The following is a 20,405-nucleotide window of genomic DNA, read 5'->3' as shown; positions in this document are numbered from 1 at the left end:
TTTCAATTTTTTTTACACATTCCCCAATTTTAGAAATTGTTATTTATTAATTTATATGTAACAACTACATTTATTTTTACCATGTTCCCAACAATTTTACCATATTTCCAATTTTTTTTTACAAATTCCCAATATTAGAAAATGGTTATCTATTAATTTACATGTAACAACTACATTTACTTATTCCATGTTCCCAACAATTTTACCGTATTTCTAATTTAGAGGAATTTAGTTTTTTTTTTCTCTATAAATAAGAATCTTGCTATTCATAATCTCCAAATCAAAATTCAAAGTTTTCTCAAGTCTTTCTCATTCTATATATACTAAAAGAAGGTACAATATCACTGTAGAAACTCTTCTCCAATCAAAGTATACCACATTGGTTGCTGCATAACTTTTTTTCTCCTTTTTTAATGTTGTGGGTCCCGCTATATTATAATGTGAGAGAGAGAGATAAAAGAAAAGTTATACGATTAAAAGATAAGTAAAACTAAAAAAAATTAGTGTATGGGATCCATGTGTTAACATATATAGGTGATGTCACCCATCAAGATTGAGATTGAGAGAAAATCGAGTAGGTTGAATGAGTTAAACATATTTAATATTTATTTATTTATTGGCTACTGAAATAAGAGTATTAAGGAAGGAAAAAAAATAAGAGTATATCCATTAAAATAGAAAGAAGACCTTTGTACAAATCAAACAATTAAACTAAAAAACATTATAATCTCATTTTATTTATTTTGATAACACCTACAGATTTTTTTTTATCTAATGAAATTAAAAAATTGAATCCTTCATATTTTTTCACCTCAGTATTTTATTAATTTCATAAAAGTAATTATTAAAATTATATTTTTACTCTTTAAAACACAAAATATAAGTTGAATACATAATTATATATTCTAGAGTAAATTATCTGTAATGATAATTTTATAATTATAAATAACTTTTAATGTTTATTAGTGCTAAGCTCGAACATACGTATAAACTAAAAAGACTACAAATACATCTATTAATCAAAACTGCATATACTTCTTTATCATGTAAAATAAAATATAAAGAAGTGTGTTATTGTTCGTATTTATTTTACACACATTATTTACAAAATTCATAATTTACTATATTGTCTTTTAACTTTAAAAGTCTTTTAATCCTTCAACCATAAGCATTGGTTTTCTTTCCATGATAATGTGACACTATTATTTATAGTACGAGGTAAATGGAGTGCAACTTATTTTAATTATAAATTAATTACTAATTACATGTTGTAGTATTATATATTTAATAACTGAATACTATATTAAAAAAAACATATGTACAATATATCTGAAAATATGAATATATTCAACTACTTATATGTTTTTAACTAAAAACATAATAAACATATTAGATAATTATCATAAAAATTACTATTAATAAACTCTTAAACATTTCAGAATAGTGTTACTCTCTTTTAATAAATCCGCAGCAACGCGCGGGCCAATATAACTCGTTCCTCACTAAAGAAAATGGATTCACATAATTCTCCAAATTCTCAGAATTCTCCTAATTCTCCATCCACAACCCTTCCAAACTCTAATTTTTCCATATTCTCAATTCTCACAAAATTCACCAAATTCTCTACCTCCAAATTTTATGGACTCAAATTTTCACTTTTCTTTGTCCTCTTTCCCTTACTTAATTGTTGGACCCACGTCACAACTTACATCGCCATATGTCTACAAAACACCTCCACCATCCACGACTATGTCAGAAAGTCAACCTACATTTGTCGAAGAAGGTGAATCTCGAAAAAAAAAGGAAAACACTATGTGAAATGGGGCCAAGAAGCAAATATACTTATGATAAGTGGATGACTTAATACATATAAGATATCATCATTGGGAATGATCAAACCTCAACAAGTTTTTGAGATCGGATCGCTGACTACTTCAACATCGTCAAAGAGAAGAGCAAATAAGATCAGAAAAGCAATGCAAAGACCATTGGTCAAAGATTAATTAAAACATAGCACATTTTAATGGGTGCTATAATCGAGTACAACAAGCACGCTGTAGTGGTTGGTCAGATGAGCAGATTGTTGAGAATGCGCATCGGATGTACAAGCCTAAAAATAATAACTCCAAATTTATGCTCAACTATTGTTGGAGATTGCTGAAGGATGAACCTAAATGGAATACAAAGTAACAAAGGAGAGGTGAAAAGACGACAAAAGTTTCAGAAGCAGGGGCTTATACTTCGTCTTTCAATCCAGACATGAACAACAATGAAGTACGTGAGGTTCGCCTGATTGGCCAGAAGACGGCCAAGAGAAAGGGAAAAGAAAAGGTAAAACATGATACTCATGCTACATTCCTGGAAACTCAAGTAAAAAAAGTAGCAACATTTGAAAAATTGGTGGAGATAAGAGAAAAAGAGGAAGAAAGTAATAGGAAGAAACAATATATGGATTATCTCATTGTTGACACATCGTACATGACTCCAGAGCAAAAAAAAAAAAAAAAAAGATCAGGAAAACATGTGTACTTATATTAAGACTCATTTTTTTAAAGTTTTGAATATTATACGAGCCTATTTTTTATTTTTATTTTTGTTCTGCAGTTTTCTATTTTAATTATATTATATTTATTCTTAAATTTAGCATATGAATCTAAATTAAAAAATAATTGGTTACAATAAAAGAATTATGGTGAGCAACTTTTAAAGCAACCTGCATTGAAATAATTTTATTAAAAGTTGTCAATTTAATAATGTGAAAAAGAGATACGATTACGTATTATTATTTTGGTGATGTGTTAAAGGTAGAGAATTCTTAGCATTGAAGTTGCTCTAAAGAGATTATCGTATGTTGTCTTGAATTTGAACAAGAAACATACTTGCGCCGCATCACCACTTGTTTGACCATAGGCTTTATTTGTTTATATAAATTATAATTACTCGAAAGTCGAGGCGTATAAAAAATGGGGTTGGTCTAAAGAATAGTTTAATTAGACCCGAGTTATATGTGTTACTCTTTCATAAAATCAAGGCGAGTATGGATTTTTTCGTGACCGAAATGGGTTTGGAGCTCGGGCAGCTGGCAAAAGGGCCAATATACTCTCTTATGGCTTGAAGAGAGCGAAGCTGAGGTGTTTATCGTGCTCTTTTATCGAAAGGTCTGCTAAAGAGAAGTGATGTTTGCCTATTGAAACTGATTTCATGTACGGAAATTAAGTTTCTGGATATGTATGTCACGCCTTATATAGAGGAATCTCTAGAGGTAGCTGGTGGATTTGTACAGAGGGAAAACGACGGAGAGTGAGGCCAAAACTGTGCCTTAACACTGTGTGACGATTTTTCCATCTCAAATAGACAGGTGCTTTTATAGATTTTTGTTTCTTTTCAGAAATTTATTTGTTTTCATGAACTGCGCCAGAGTTTTAGTTGGGTCTGGATTGTTGGAAAAAAAAAACACCAAAATAGAATTATTAACTAAAAAAACTTAAAAGTTATTTTTTCTTTCTTTTTTCTATATGAAGTGGACACAATTGAGATGATATATTTCATTGGAAAAGTTGGTGGATAAATTACACTGTTGTCCCCTCAATTACATCACTCCTAACGTTTCACCCCCTCAAATTTGAAATCGTGCATCACAGACCCTGAAATCCTACATCGCAACAAGCTTAATCCTTCTGTTAAATATGCAAGAGATTTTAAACAACTAATACTTGTGTGGAGTAACATGTAAGAGTAATTTTTGTGTTGGACAATTTACTTAAATACCCTTATTTATTTATTTATTTTATGACAAAGGATATATCTCTCTCTCATTATTCTTCTTCATCTTCATCTTCATCTTCATGTTTAATCCATTTCGTCCACATCATCAAAGAACTTCATACCTGAATTGCCAGACCTGATAACAAATAATCTTAAAATTGGAACTGAACTTCGGTGATGTAATAAAGATATTCATATTCTATTTTACCGAGCCAAATAATTTGGTGTGTGGGGATAAATAATGAATAATTGATATACCTTAAAAGCAAAAAAAAAAAAAAAAAAAACAGTACTCAAATTAAACAACTCTCACCATTACCATTTACCAGACAGCGTCCGTATGACCCAATCAATACCAAATGTTTCTTAAGCTTATCACAAGCAATGAAACCCAAAATAAATAAATAAAAAGGTTTGTAATAGGAATCGAATCAAGTACCAGAAATCACTCTCTCTCTCTCTCTCTCGCTTTTAATCTTCTAATGTAGCTCTTGTCTTTGACTTTGTAATATTTTCTTGAGCCTCAAGACTTTCTATCTCTGCTTCGTGATTATTAAAATTCATTTTAAAAATATTTGATTTTTATTTTTAAATAGAATAATAAAAAAACTAAAAGAATAACGAAGAAAAAAAATATTTTTTTACCCTTAATGATTTCACACCGTCAAGTAGAATTTGACAGAAGGATGTGTTTGTTACAATGTAGGATTTTAAGGTCTGTGATGTATGATTTCAGAGTTCCAGAGATGAATTGGTATCCGAGTCATAGTTGAAGGGACAAGAGTGTAATTTATCCTCGATAATATTAATAAAGCTCAAACCTTTCAAATTATGAGATGGGTTTGTACTTCTTTTTGCTTGTAGAGAAAGTTTAGGACATGATGTTCTGTATTGATTCTCATATTTTGATATTAATACAATGGTCATTTTGGCATGAACATGGAGACTGCGTCTCTATTCTAATGTTAATCAACAATTCACACTTGCGTAGAATATATATATATATATATATATATATATATATATATGTGTATATTTTATATTTTTGTTTTCACTTACATCTACATTCCTATGTTATTTATATGTTTCAATGACTACAACTCCATTCCGTAGGAGGCAAGCGCCTATTGCATCTGACACTTACCGTTCGGGTTTGAGTATTGTGTTCAAAGATGGAGAATTTTGCTAAGAGCAAGCGTTTCCGAGAGATGTGTGCCAAAAGGAGATTAAGGGCACACACTTTAGATTTGCAGATGAGCTTTCCAAGTCGGAAAATAGTTTGTATGGGAACTCGTGAATGTTTTCATAGTCCCCTTCTCCAACGTACAAAAATTTTAGAACAAATTGTATAATTGCCCCCTGATTTATGGCCTCACTGACAGAAGATGACTTATGATATAAAGTTTAGGTTATTGGACCTCAATATCACGACCGACAAAATTTATGGGCCTTCCGTGTATTATAAGCCCACTCCGTCAGTTAAATGGCCACGTGGTAGTCACACGGTACCAGAGTTAAACGAGTTTACGAGAATGTCCTTGGACGAGGTATGAAGTAAAAGAATTGCTTTGATTTTTCATTTTATTTTAGTTCTCATTTTTATTCAATAAAACCATTAAAAAAAAAAGAGAACCCCCAAATCAACTGAGCCCAAATCAACTGAGCTAGGGTTAGCTTCTCCAATTCAAATTCAAATTCAAAACGTCCGCACGTATAATGTAGGTGTCGTCGGTATGGAGAGAAGTCATAGCACGTCTAATCGCAAGAAATCCGACGTCATTGTTGGCGAAACGTCCACGCGGGAGCTGCTGACATGTCCTTGCGAATTGAAGACTGTGGAGAGGACTTCAAGGACAGGTCGTAACCCAGCAAGACGTTTTTTTGGTTGTGCTCTGTATAAGGTTAGTGTTGTTTTTTTCTTCTTCTTAAATTTGTGTGTTTGGGTAAGAACTGGAGAACTGATATATGATGTTGTAATTTGGGTAATGTGGATAAATTGTGATAATATTGTTGATTGTGTGGGAATTGTTTGGTTTCTCATAATAAAAATGATCCAGTTTGCGGGTATTTTAGATGGATTGACCCTTCGAGTTGTACCCCATCGACAGATATAATTACAGAAATGATGAACAAAATGAACGAAAATGGGGAATCAGAAGTTGAGAGTCCAACTACCTCCGTTCATACTAGAGAGAATTTGGTCGGATTAGCTGGTGAAGCTTTTCAAATTAAGTTGTTATGTGTAATTGTATTGATTTTGTGTCTGTTGTTATTCAAGTAAAATGGCAAGTAAAATGTGGTCTTTTTTTTTTACTAGATACCTTATGTAAATTACAGTGTAATGATATATGTATGCAAGTATTATATGCCAGATGTATTTTGAATATGTGTTAATGAAATGTGTTCTAATTAAATTGAGTGGATTTAATAAGACTAACATCAGATATAAAAAAAGAGATAAAATGAAATAACATATAGAAAAAGACATAACTTGTATTGTCACAAAAAAGTGGATTTCAATGTTTCAATGTCACAAAAGAGTGGATTTTAAGCATTTTACAGCTTTTACATACATCAAACTGAAACATCTAGGTAAATTATACATCAATTCCAATGTTTCAAAATATGAACCCATACTTAGCTTTACAAAGCTATTTTACACATTTCTAGAATGTTCCAAAAGTGGGTTAGGGCTTTACATATTCATACACACTACAAATTACTCGGTGAACAATCTTCTACGCCCGCATTAAACTTCATTGTTGGTGTTGACCGTCCTGAGATTCCTAAGTTGAGGGCTCATTTGAAATATCTAAAAACAATGAGTAAGAAGAATTTGCCACCAAATACATGTTTGACCATATTTTCAATTGAAATGAAATGGTCCTACTTTGCTTACCCCGATGCCAATCCTTTGACTTGGTTGACTGGGTGTTGGTTGTGTTGGCTGAGATGGTAGTAAAGGTCCTTCATCATTGTTTCTTCTGCCTTGACTCCGTGTTGGTTGTGTCGGTTGTGATGGTTGTCCTTCATCATGACTTCTTCGGGTGGTCTGCGCTTGTCTCTATTTTGCATTTATAGTGTGGTTAGTAAGTAGCGGTCAATCTTTGCAACTATATATTAGACTATTGAATGTACCTGTTTCTGTTGTTGGCGTATGAAACACGTACGTGCGTTGTGACCGTCTTTGCCACATTTTGAGCATGCTTTAGCGACGTAGCGTCTTCTCATCTTTGTTCCACCGCGAGGAATAACCTCATCGTGCCCAACCCTCCTCAATTTTTTTGGGTCTACCGGGTTTGACCCTGTCTTCTGGCATCTCTATGGGTGTGGATGTTGTTTTGGGCCACTGTTTTGGAGGATTGATCGGAAAAATCTTGTGCTTGTATGTCTCTCGGTAACACTCTTTTTTGTACCAATGGGAAACATAATTCAATGGATCTTCATGCCTTTGCCATATGCAGCTAATGTGCAATCGCTAAGCTTGATAAGGAAATAGTAGGAATATAAATGGAAGACCGGGTTTACATCAAATGAATGATTAGTGTACCAGACAAATCCCAGTGTCTACACGAGCATGTTCGGTGATGAAGATCCACTTTATACATGCTTCCGTACATGTTAGACACTTGATAATCCAAATCACCCGCCCAATGCGCAATATTTTCTACATTTAGTACCTTGTTGGCTTCAATAACCTTGAAAATGCGTGGTCCAACCTCTGACCTCCACTTATCACCGGCAGGTCGTTACTTGGTGAACCTGCGAAGTATATACAGTCTAATGCGCTCTAGCATAGAGAGTATTGGCTTCTATCTAGCCAACAGAATTGCTCGCGTACCGTTGAAACTCTCACACAAGTTGTTGAGTGAGATCTCGCACTTAGGTCCGGTTCTGAAATGACTTCTAGCCCGGTGGTAAATTCCTTTGCTCATAAGCCACTCAAAGGCCTCAGGTTCCTCGTCTTTGATTACACCCATTTCGGCTTCGAAACGAGTCGTGGAATAAGACAACGCCGCGTGCATCATCTTTGTTTTCAGAAACAACCCTTTATGTACCTAAGATGATTAAGTTGCATATTCAATGTGTACTTAGTGTATTCAAAATGCAAATATATTCAGTGTATTCAATATGTATGAGAAAGAAAAGAAAATTACCTTTGTGAAGTTTTTCTGCAAATGCCATGCACATTGTCTGTGCTCCGCTTGAACAGAGCCTTCTTCCCACATCCCTGATAAAGCTTTTTGTAGCCCTTTTTTGCTTATCAGATATGAATGTCCATTGATGGCCATTCACAATATGCAAGTCATCTTTGAGAAAGTCCAAGAACCACGTCCAAGAGGATTTGCATTCAGATTCGATGACATCATACACGATCGGAACGCATCAATTCCGATGGCCGTCAACAGTGACCGGTATGATCACCCTTTATGTGGCAGCCATCAAACCCAATAACAGGCCTACAATGTTAAAATCTTTCTTTGCAGCCTTTGAAACACATGTACATCCTTTTATATACCGGTTTATCGTTCTCACCATTTTTAGTCTGAATCATGATAGTTGAACCAGGATTTGTAGCCACTAACTCTACCCCGTAGTCCCATAGCTTGACATATTGCTGTTTGTAACTTCCTTCAATTTCCTTTAGAGCAAGCTTCTTTGCTCTCTAGGCTTTATCCCGATTACGCTCAACTAAAAAGTCTCTCTGCAACTGGTTCATCACATCCCGTGCTGACCATGAATCGCAGTCTTTGAATTGTTGCATGTACGTACGTGACATCCATTTCGCCATCGCAAACATGTTCACATTAACCCGTGGACATGTATGTTCACTCATGTACGTCTTGATTTGGAAAAAAACCTGTTTTAACCAACAGCAGGTCAGTAACTAACTAACATTCTTCAAATTCAAATCCAAAGAATATACTATAAACACTATAATATTCTCAAGCATACTATGAACGTACCTGTTCGCCTCGACAATGAAGCAAAACACGTTCAATTGCAGTTAAGATGCTCACACTCTGCACGGACTCTGCTGGAGTCGTTCTTCTTAAAATGAATGGCTTTACTACTGCGTATTGAGTACTCCCTTATGGCTTCCTTGAAGAGCTTGCCGGTTTGGAATGTCATACCCAGCTTGAAGATCGGGTTTTTTAATTCAGATTCTTTAAACTCCACGAAGTTGGGGAGTTTCTTTTTTAAATTCCTCGGGGTCTGACCTCCTCTTTAGACGATGAATCTTCGATTTTGATGTACGCATCCATGTCGAAGTCACTGTCCTCCGAGTCATCATCTTCATCACTAACGGAGTTAATTCCTTTACCTATGTACGCCAGGCCAAGGTCAACAGCATCACCATCAACTTCTACGTCGTCTTCGCTTGCTTCAAAACCAGCATCTCCAACGTCACCCTCGGCATCTTTAACGTCACCCTCAGCATCTTCAAAGTCGTCAAAGCCTTCAAACTCTTCAAATTATTTAAGCTGATGTGGCTTAGCAGCTTCATGTGGCTCACCATCTTGATCTGGTTCACGGACTTGATTCGCTCCAACATCTTCATTGTGATATTGTTGTAGTTGGATCAGGTCCTTCATGTGAATCACGTCCACTGCATCAACTTGAACATCAAACTGGTCGGATTGTACTTGTTGATCGTCCTCATCCACCGCTGCCGGTCCAGTTGGGTGAGAACCATCGGGATGATCACAATAGATGTGCTTCCCATTTCGTTTTGAGAGTCTCTGACAACACTTTAAGAGCAACACATCAGAGCATATGCACTCTAGTTTGTCACAGAAGGTGGACTTCATGAAGTATAGCGGCTCCGTAGTGTATCCAAGCGTCACCGTCAATAGCTTGTCCAAACAAACCATCGAAATCCTATCTATGTCTGCACTCTCGATGCGCTCTACAGCTCCACCTTCATAGCTCCAATCACGATCAGCCATTGCAAACAAGAGCGTACCTCCATGGTGAACGTTCAAGACAAAGCAGTTCAATATTTCAACTGCAAAAAAAAAAAAAAAACGAATATAAAAAAGAACAACAACACAAACCCGGCTTCCAATTAAATATAGCCAACCAACCAACCAAGACTAAGCATAAATTTAATCTACCGACACTAAGGACCCACTGTATATTAAAAGGGGACAAAAACCTACGCAAACACTAAAACCATAAAAAAAACAAATAAAAAACTTATTTTCATACCCTGGACCCATTCGACAAAACCATTGTGGTCCCCAACAATATTCGACTTTAAAAAACACATAAAAGACAGAAAATTTTTCGTACCTGGACATTCGTTCTCACTCTTATTCGCACTTGCTTTACTTTTCGATTTCAAGCGAGAAGATGCCACAGACCTCCCACTTCGAGCAGGTGAGGGCTTCCCGAGAGATTTTCCTTTTGCCATTACTGGTTTTTGAGTTCTAAGATTTTTGTGTTCATACTCGATTCATTTGAAATGCGATTTTGGGATTTTGTTTTTCAATTACTTTTAGATCCGACTGTTTTATTATTATATTTTTTTAATTTACTTTTACAATGAATAAACAAACAATAAAATACACTCCCTCATCCGACTAACAAAATAACAACTTTACCCTTATTTATCAGAACACATGCGTTCCACGTGATTATTTAACTGACGATTGAGCCTCTTTTTTGACGGAAGGACCCAACGGCTACTTTTCTATATAGCAGGGGGTTAACAAATAGTTTTAAAAAGATAGGGGGCATTTTGTCAGTGAGACCATATATCAGGGGGCAAATATACAATTAATTCAAAATGTTAATACTCTCTCTCTCTCTCTCTCTCTCTCTCTCTCTCTCTCTCTCCCTCTCCAACAATTCAGATTTTTCTCCTGTAGCAACATATAAAATTTCATATATGGGAAAAGTCGGACCAGTGCCGGCCTAGAGTATAGACAGATAAGGCTTGGGCCTAGGGCGTCATATTTTATTGGACCCCAAAATTTTAGATAAATATTCTATATATTCTCAATCTAGCAAAAAAATTAGATATATATTATATATATACCCAATCCAGTAAGATATATACTGTATATACCCAACTCGAAAAATTTGATTATATTTTTATTTATATATTTCAATTTTTATTATTATTAAAGGACCAAAAAAAATTAATTCGCCTACGACTTGGGCCGGTCCTGAGTCTGACCTTAGACATTGTCATATTTTTTATATCATGTAGCTCGGTTACTCCAATAGCTGTTCTAACTTTTAATGACTTAGCATTAGAATGAAGCACAGCTTCCATTCACATAGCCATATCAAGTGTAAATTTCCATTTTCATGGATCGGGATGTTTCGTTTGTATCCACGTACCACATCGTAAGTTGAAGCAATATCTACAGAAAGAAGAGTGGCGTCTAAGCGAAAATGCTTCTTGAACTTTGTAAACACTTTGTAAACTCTATATTATTATTATAATTAATAGTAGTACTATGAGCTCTCAGTTGAAGAAAATCAGGTACACAATCATAGTTCTTTTATTGATATATTTCAATGACTACATCTCCATTCCTATGTTAATCAACAATCGTACGTATCAAGACACATTGCACTTGCGTAGAACATATATTTTTTATATTTTTATTTTCACTTGTAAGTTTTGGCTTTATCAAGCTAAAAAAGTAACACACAGCTTAAGGTGAAGAATAATCCCTGCATGAGAGGCTATTATCTCAGTCTCAGAGGAGGTTTTGGGGGTTAGTTCACGAGGAGACAAGTTGGCGAATATTGTGGTGGACATGACTTGTAGTTTTCTTCCTCAGCTTTTTATTACCATCAAGGTCTTACATTCCTTATAGCTTTGCCTCTTTCCATTTAACCGGACATTTATTGGTTTTTAAAATAATTTTTCAAAAAAATACATACAACTAGTTACAGTTGCTTTATTTTTTTTAGAAGTACTTCAGATCCAGATTTTGAAACAAATTTGCCTTTTTTTTTTTATTTTTTTATTTTAAATTTTATGAGTTTTATTTTATCTTTAATATACTATTATGAAAGCTTTTTTTTTTGTTTTTTGTTTTAAGTATTTCCGATACAGATTCTTGTCGTCTGTTAGTAGATTAGTAAATTTTTAAATAATTTTTTTTCAAAACTATTTATGTTTTTTTTGGACACATAACATACAATATTTTTAAAGCTATATTGATTATAAACTAATTTTTCTTAGGGAAAATAACACATTTATACCATGTGTTTTAGTGAAATGTCGAGTTTAACCCTCGGTTTTCAAAAATGTCGATTTCATACCCTCTGTTTAACAAAAATGACGAAATTATACCATATGTTTAACTAAAATGATGAAATTATACCCTGAAATAGACAACAGTGTCACAAATATTCTTTTTATTGACTTTTCATTGACGTTGACTATAATATTTATATATAAATACTAATTATCTTTATTCATTCGCGCCATATATGTAATTTATTTAAAAAATAAAAAATAAACAACAGTCTCTTAATCGTGAAGAACACAGAAAGAGGCAAAGGAGTAAACATCGATAGTTGATAGTCATCAAAATCGCATATTCGAACAGAGAAACCAGGATTTAGAGTTACAATTCGAACACAGAATGAAGTCATTTCTTAGGAGGTATGAGTTTTATTATTTAATTTCAATTTAAGGCTATTTTTATTTCAAATTTGAAAATTTGGAAGTTAGGGCACTGATTTAGATTTGATTTGGTTTTACTTATATAAGAGTTAATATCAATGAAAGGGAGATTTGTGACGCTGTTATTCATTTCAGGGTATAATTTCGTCATTTTAGTTAAACAGAGGGTATAATTTTGTCATTTTAGTTAAACAGAGGGTATGAACTCGACATTTTTGAAAACCGAGGGTTAAACTCGACATTTCACTAAAACACATGGTATAAATGTGTTATTTTCCCTTTTTCTTATTGTACTGAGATATATGTAAAGGATAAAGTTGTTATTCCCAGCTAAAATATTGTCCTTTAGCGAACGATTTAGTATGACTCACATGAATACGGAAAAACATTATATGAACTCCCAAAAAAATTCTTACTGTTTTTATCCCCATATTTTAAGTATGTGATTGCTTAAGACAACGCATAACTAAATACATTAATTGTTATGACATATTTGAAATGACATTGATGAGCAACTCATCTTCAGAATGGCCTTGAAACACATTGAAAATTAACTCCATTAAACAAGTAAAGATTTCTGTAGAAAAAGACAATGGCAAAGTTACTGGGATCAATTAAAATAAAAGGATAAACCAAATGGGATAGAAAAAAAGATTAAATCTGTGTCGTAAAAAGAATAAAGTGGTTGAATCTTGATCAAATCTCATGTGCATTCCTTATAATGTACTTTCTTATATAAAAATCAACATGTACTTTCGGGATTATGTAATTTGATACTTTATATTCTGATATGCTTTTATCGCAAGTCAACCACTTACTAGACCCGAATAATCTGATACGACTCATTAGTCAGTACGCTTGTTTAAACAGTTGACTGATGACGGGACTCAAACAACTCATACTACTATTTAATAATTTGTTAAGCTTTTACATTTACTAATAATAAAAAGTCAGGAGTCCTCTGTCAAAGTTTGGTAAATTAATGGTGGAAAAATAACCTTATTATATCATACATATTTTTCACAGACGAACTCGCCAGCTTGCTCTGAAAATGACATGAGCAGACTTATCTGTACACCAAATATTCGATCTCTGCTAAAAGGAGCAATACAATACCGCTTTACAGAGCAGTAAAACAAAAGGCAAGAGGGTAAAAAAAAAAAAAAAAACAAAGGCAAAGGTTCATTTCATTACTATTGATGATTATGATATTTACAGATATGAAGTGATAATGAGAATGAAAAAAAAAAAAAAAAAAAGAAGCTAAGATTTAGTAGATGTTGTGTTATGAACATAGCCTCGGCAACGATCTGGTGTGGCTTTGACTTGGCGTTGGCCTTGACTTCATGATCTTTGCCATTTGGAGCTGCATTTTCTTGCATACTTTTTCGAGCTCCATGACTCTCCATTGCATCCCTTGCAAGTGCGATCGGAGGCTCGTGTGGTCTGGCCGGAGATCGAGCTCTCCGGCGTACAACACGACTTCTTGTCTTTCTTCGTCTTCGGAGAATTGACCTGATTTGAGGTAAGATTCGGCGCCGTTGGTCGATACGAGAAGGCTCTTGAGCCTCGACTGCTGAGAGGCCAGCGCTTGCGCCGCTGATTTCATCGGGAATTTCTTGTTCCGAGACAAGCTAAGACAGGCCTCCGAGGAGAGCTTCTTGTAGTTCATCGCGTCGCATATCCTCGTCTTCTCTTCTTCCAACAGTCCCGTATGAACCTGAACCAAGTTCAAACCATAATCAATTTACTCAAATGATTAATTTAGAGAACAAAACATCAGTGATTCATAGAGTATTTACGCGTAGAGGTACCTCTAGATACATGTGGATGGCACGGTAAATGTGGTCATACGAGGCGCGAGCTGAGTCGGGCAAGGCTGTGAGCAGAGCCGAGAATTTGGAAGGCTTGAGATGAGGGTCAGGAGCGACTTCGGTCACGTACGAGTCCAAAAGAGACGAGACTTTCTCGAGCCCGATCGCCGAGGCCCGGCCCGTCTGGCGAGAGCTCAGGAAGGCCTTGACGAGCCGAAGTACGAGGTTGACATCGTACAAGTGGCCCGTCCCAGGTGGCGATGGTACGAGGAGGTTATCGAGCGTGGCCCGGTCCAACACCGACCCGATCATGCCCTCCACCTTTTCCCGAATTCCCTTCCCCGTCCTCGACCCGGGGCCCACGGCCCGGCCGAGCTCGAACAAGCTCTTGCACTGCACCGCGGCTAGATCGAGGCAGCCGAGCGAGTCCACCACCGCCTCATTGACTTTCCGCTTCTCCACCGTGGCCGAACCGAGCTTCGACCTGTGGTAGTGGAACAAGAATTTGCTCAAGACCGCGTGGTCGAATCTCCGGGCGAGCATCAACTTTGCGAGAAGTTTGACCGCCTCGGGGCTCAACGAGACGAGATCCTCGAACCACCAATTGGTCCGGGAAGAGAATAAGGCATTGGACTTTGAGCTCTCGGAGCTCTTCGTGTCGAATGAGAGTCGAAGCGCGGAGCTCTCCGGGGAAGAGTTGGACGGACAAGGACTCGCCGGCGACGAGGCGAGCCTCGCGGCGAGACAGTCCAAGCACCGCTCGACGGGAGGTAAGTTGTGGCTCTGTTTCACGGCCGTCAAAAGCTCGGACCAGGACCAATACCTCATCTCCTCAAAGCTCTTCTCGGTCTGTTCCAACAAGTGGTTCATCTCCATGAACTTAGCTGCCAAGTACAGCCTTGATATGTTGGAAGGGCTTGTCTGAGTCCTTCCCGAGCTGTAACAGAGCCTCAGAACGAGCTCGAAACACTCTGATCCGCCGGGAAAGTCATGGAAGACCACTTTCAGTCTGGTCTTCGTTGTTGTTGTGGCGCTGGATTTGCCAAAGAGCTTACGGAATTTGCCCGAGTATGAAGCGACCTTGTTCTGAAGAAAGAGTTTAATGTTTAGTGTTACGATTCTCGAGCACGAGATTAAAACCAAAAGGAATGTTACATGTGCGAACCAAGTACAGAGTTTATAGAAGATAAAACAAAATAACAATGATAGTCCGTTTATTTCACGCCATACGGAGAGCTACCAAAAGAATGAGCTCATTGAATTTTCACTGAGGAAATAAAAAGTGGGAGATTGAGCACTGGAAAAGAGTGGTGAGGGGTCGTTATAAGCAATAAATTAGGGTGAGGGCAATTAGGAAAAATACAAGGAATTGAATGCAAGTGAAAGCAACGTTTGAGTGTTTCTCAAAAGGAGTGAACAAACACAATTGGAAGTATTTACAAAATAAAGCGTTTTGGGCACCATATCACCGGCACTAATAAATTAGAGGGGAAAAGGAAACAAGGATCAGAAGGTATGAGAAGCCTTTGTTGCTCACTCTACAGTTTGAGCCACAACAAGTTGGCAATTTTTTTTTATAAAAAAAAGCTATTGGATTTAAAAAAAAAAAAAAAAGCTAAGGTTACCATTTATCGATCGTGACCCACTTCAGTGCAATATAGGTGTGAAATTAAATGACAAAAAAAAGACTCATAAAAGATTTGTGAAGAATTGTAACTGAACACGTTAGAAAGGGATTGTTCAAGCACGTAGAAGAGATAAAAACATGAATTAAAACCAGTCATAAATTCAAGGTCACTCGTTCACGTTAGATGGGTCAATATCTGAGTCCATACTACTAGAAATGGTGTCGGCAAAAAACAACAGCTTTTCTGGTTGTTGACTCATGAGCTGAAATGTAAAGCAAAATAAATTGTAATTCTTTTGTTATTTGTTTTTACCTTGTCCACCATGAAAGTCTCTTCGCCATTGACATCCACTTCTAAGTCACAACAAGCCTCCATGACCATGACCCGAAACAAAAAACACCACAAAAGATCCAAACTTTTTTATTTTATATTTTCTGGGAATCTGTATCAGGAAAAGAGAATATGGAAGGAAAGCAAAACTAGGCACCGTTTAGAGGAGACAGAGTCCATGTATAGCTGATACATTCAGCGAGAGAGAAGAAAGAAGAAGACAAATCACCAAGTAAATAGGTCTGTGCGAATGGGAAGTTGCCAAATTGTGTTTTTGAGAGAGAGTATATAATCAATGCGTTTTGCTTCTATTTTCCTCAACTGGGATTCACAGAGAGACAACACGCTAAAAAGTGTTTCGTTTGAGAACCAAAAACAAAGAGAATAGAGACAAACGAGGCGCTTATTATATTCCACTCTGAGGCAGTTAGTGAGAAATAGATAGACTTGTACATTAAACAAAATATGACTAAATGACTAGTATTTATAATAATAATACTGCTTTGTTGTTTTTGTGTGTTGTGGTGGCCACCAGAGCTATATCTGACACTCCCAGAAAAGACATGTAGTTTATTTGTAGAAAATTAGATTTATATCATAATTATCATTATTTTATTTTTATTCCTTCCCGACTTATTCTCTGATTTGTTTACTTTTATTGGGCAAAACAACGTATAAGCTTAGGCCTCGAACTTTTTGGGCTGGCATGCCCTTAATCAACAAAGTCCTCTCTGTTGTGGCAGTTAAGTGTGAACCCTCAAAAGCATCTTAAATGACTAAGATACCCTTTTGACCACGTCTTCACATTCCGGTTATCACGTTGGAGTTGCTTGGGACATTTTTGTGACCCCACATGAGGATCCTGGAGTTGGGACCCACCACTGATCCTTTTGGTAGTGACGAATTACCTAACACAGTTATTCAAATTTTTTATTTTTCATTCATAAAAAATTGGCTTAATTTTTCTTTTCATATGCATTTGAAAGTTAGTTAAAATTGCATTATAATATTGTTTTTTTTTTTTTGCTTTTATGTAACGAAAAATGTCAAATTGTCCCAACTAATTTTTTATGTCTATAAAATTACGAATATATTCATAGCTACCAAGTAATTTAGAACTGTTTCACCTATAGCTCACTTATTTTCATGTTGAATATGTCTTGCAATAAAAGTGCGTTATCAATGTCATTGCGAATTTTGTAAAAAAAAAAATTATTTAATGCAAATTGTGGATACAAAATCCATGGAACGTGATTTACAGAATATGTCACACACACACATTAAGTTCATGATATAAATGTACATAGATAGAACGGGTTGACAATTTTACCCACGGAGCTCTATATTACTAGTGAGACATTAGATGTTAGTAGAAAAGAAAGATAAAAAAAGTGAGAAAATGAGTTAAAGGGTATTTTAGCCAATTGTAACAGGTTGCTGAAAAAAGTGTACGGAGAGCGCTCTTTCATAGAGCGGAGACTCCAGGTACTATAAGGCTCCGTTTGGAACCCGGAAAATAGGAGGCAAAGGAAAATGGAAATCCCTCCTATTTTACTTAGGTTGTTTGGATTGAGGAAAATATGGTAGAAAAAAAAATATAATGGAAAATGCGAGGGAAAGTGTATAACTAAAATGATAATTTCATTTTCTTTCGAAAATCAAATGGAAAATGAGAATCTCTCCACATTTGTCTATGAGGGGATCACATTTGTCTAGGGTAAAAATGTAAAACTTTTAAAAAATGGGCAAAAAATGTAAATAAAAAATTTAAGGGGGGCTAATTAAAAAAAATCATGGTAAAAATGAAACATTTTAAAAAAATGGGTCAAAAGTGTAAATTTTTTAGGCTAAAAATGTAAAACTTTTTAAAACTGGGCAAAAAATGTAAATAAAAAAATTTAGGGGGGCTAATTAAAAAAATCATGGTAAAAATGAAATTTTTTTAAAAAAATGGGTCAAAAGTGTAAATTTTTTAGGGTAAAAATGTAAAATTTTTTAAAAATGGGCAAAAAATGTAAATAAAAAATTTAGCGGGGCTATAATTAAAAAAAAGTCATGGTAAAAATGAAATTTTTTTAAAAAAAATGGGTCAAAAGTGTAAATATTTTAGGGTAAAAGATGTAAAATTTTTTAAAAATGGGCAAAAAATATAAATAAAAAAAATTTGAGGGGGAGGGGGCTAGAATCCACCCTTGACTTGAGTTAGCTGCGTCCCTAGTCTCATCGTTACTTTCCCGTCAATTTTCTCTCATACTTTCTATGACTTTCAAACACAATTAGAATTTTGACTTTTTCTATTATTTTCTCTTATATTTTCATTTTCTCTATTATTTTCACTTTCTCTCTTATTTTCCGGGTTCCAAACGGAGCCTAAAGGGATTGCAATTCGGGAATCCTGGAGCCTATGTTACCCACCTTTTTCGTGGATGATAGTTTGATTTTCTTCAAGGCAAAGCCGGGTGAGTTCCACCAAGTCAAGGATGTCTCGATGCTTATGCTAAGGTCTCGGGTCAAGTCATAAACTATGACATGTCTGTGGTTAGCTTTGGGAAGAGTGTTAAGCAAAGGGCAAGTGAGATTGCGGCCGGCATTCTTGATGTTCGTGTGACGGACACCCATGAGAAATACTTGGGGCTTTCTATGTCGGTGGGTCAAAGGAAAGCGGAGGTTTTTTTTTTGCTATATCAAAGAGCTTGTGTCGAATAAAATTTGTGATTGGAAAGGCTCCTTTTTCTCCATGGTTGGGAAATAATTTATTATCAAAGCGGTAATCCAAGCCATCCCTATTTATGTCATCAATTGCTTCAAATTGCCCAAATATTTTATCAACAACATCCATAAGATGGCCACTAGCTTTTGGCGGGGTTCCAAGGAAGAGAAGCGTAAGACCCATTGGGTTAAATGGGAAAAGCTTTGTGTTCGAAAATATCAAGTGGGCGTGGGCTTTCGTGACTTGTAACCTGTTGTCGGCCCGTCGACGACCGATAGGCGCAAAGAAGTCAATACTTGTCGCAATCCAAAGAGCCAAGTGTCAGCGAGGTATTGTTGGCCCGTCCAGGACCAACAAAGGCAAAAACGTCACAACACCTCCCAGCCTGTCAAGGCCCGTCCGGGCGACTCCCAGTCGGTCAATGCCCCTCCAGCCTTCTCCTGGCTGACCAAGACCCGTCCGGGCATCTCCCGTCCGGCCTTCTCTCAGCTGACCAAGACCCGTCCGATCGTCTCCCGGCCGGCCACGACCTGTTTGGCGTTCTCCTGCCCGACCGAGGGTCCCGACGGCCTTCTCCCGGCCGGCCAAGACCCGTTCGACCGTCCCCCGACCAGCCACGGCCCATCCGGCGTTCTCCCGTCTGACCGAGGGACCAGACGACCACCGGCCATGTGGTTTGCCCAAGAACCACCCGGCCGCCGGCCATGTGGTCTCCCTAAGGACCAAACGGCCCATGGCCACGTGGTCTGCCCAAGGACTAGACGCCAATGGCCGTGTGGTCTCGTCAAGAACCGGATGGCCAATGGCCATGTGGTCACCTCAAGTACCGGACGACCAATGGCCATGTGGTCACCTCAAGGATCGGACGGCCAATGGCCGTGTGGTCTCCCCAAGGGCCGGCCCCTTCCTCCTCACTTCACCTATAAATAGAGGCTCCCCATATATTGAAAAGGTAAATCCGTTTTTGAGTGCTAAACCATTGTCGAACCCCTGGGTCACTCGTTTCGCTCATCTTTGGCCTCTCACCCATCGAAAACCTCTATACTCTACCTCAATCCCACTAATGTTTAGCGCCGGAGAGGTAAACAGAGGCACCCCCTCTGTTTCTCCTTTGTAGTTCACCGTTTCCCATTCTTCCAGGATTACCGGAGGATGAGGGAGACCAATCACACCTAGGGAGAACTCGGGATACCGAGTTCAGGACGCTCAAGCTCGTACGCGACCACTTGGTTCGGCCTTGGGTCGAACCGTTTTGGGGCTTCTAAATCGTTGTCCAAAAACGAGCGATAATATTTTGGCGCTAGAAGGAGGGTACTTCCTGACCTTGGCAGCTCGTTCCCTCTACCACAACCTTCTTCAACATCAAGAACCTTGCTCTCGAGAGATGAGCAAGCTAGGCACCCGCCGCCTCCATAGCGGACCATCCAAGAGACCATGACATTCGAGCGACTAGCTCGAGGTATGAATTCCGCTAACTCCCTCACATGGAATTAGGACGACAG

General features: G+C 37.0%; 1 protein-coding gene across 1 annotated transcript; it reads right to left on the bottom strand.

Moving 5' to 3' along the window:
• Positions 1-13,465: 13,465 nt before the first annotated feature.
• On the bottom strand, positions 13,466-16,598 carry LOC149408023 (Phototropic-responsive NPH3 family protein). The gene is made up of 3 exons (XM_089616159.1): positions 16,176-16,598; positions 14,236-15,321; positions 13,466-14,141 (listed from the first exon to the last, which is right to left on the bottom strand). Exons 1-3 carry the CDS (start codon positions 16,242-16,244, stop codon positions 13,707-13,709), a joined length of 1,590 nt encoding a protein of 529 aa, XP_089472285.1. The 5' UTR covers positions 16,245-16,598; the 3' UTR covers positions 13,466-13,706.
• Between the last annotated feature and the right edge of the window lie 3,807 nt (positions 16,599-20,405).

This window comes from Urtica dioica, chromosome 1 (assembly GCF_054948205.1).
Source record: "Urtica dioica subsp. dioica isolate 48M chromosome 1, U.dioica_male_clone48M_v1_H2, whole genome shotgun sequence".
Taxonomy (NCBI): Eukaryota; Viridiplantae; Streptophyta; class Magnoliopsida; order Rosales; family Urticaceae; genus Urtica; species Urtica dioica.
The sequence above is the reverse complement of the archived record's forward strand: the minus strand, read 5'-3'. Positions and strand labels throughout refer to the sequence as shown.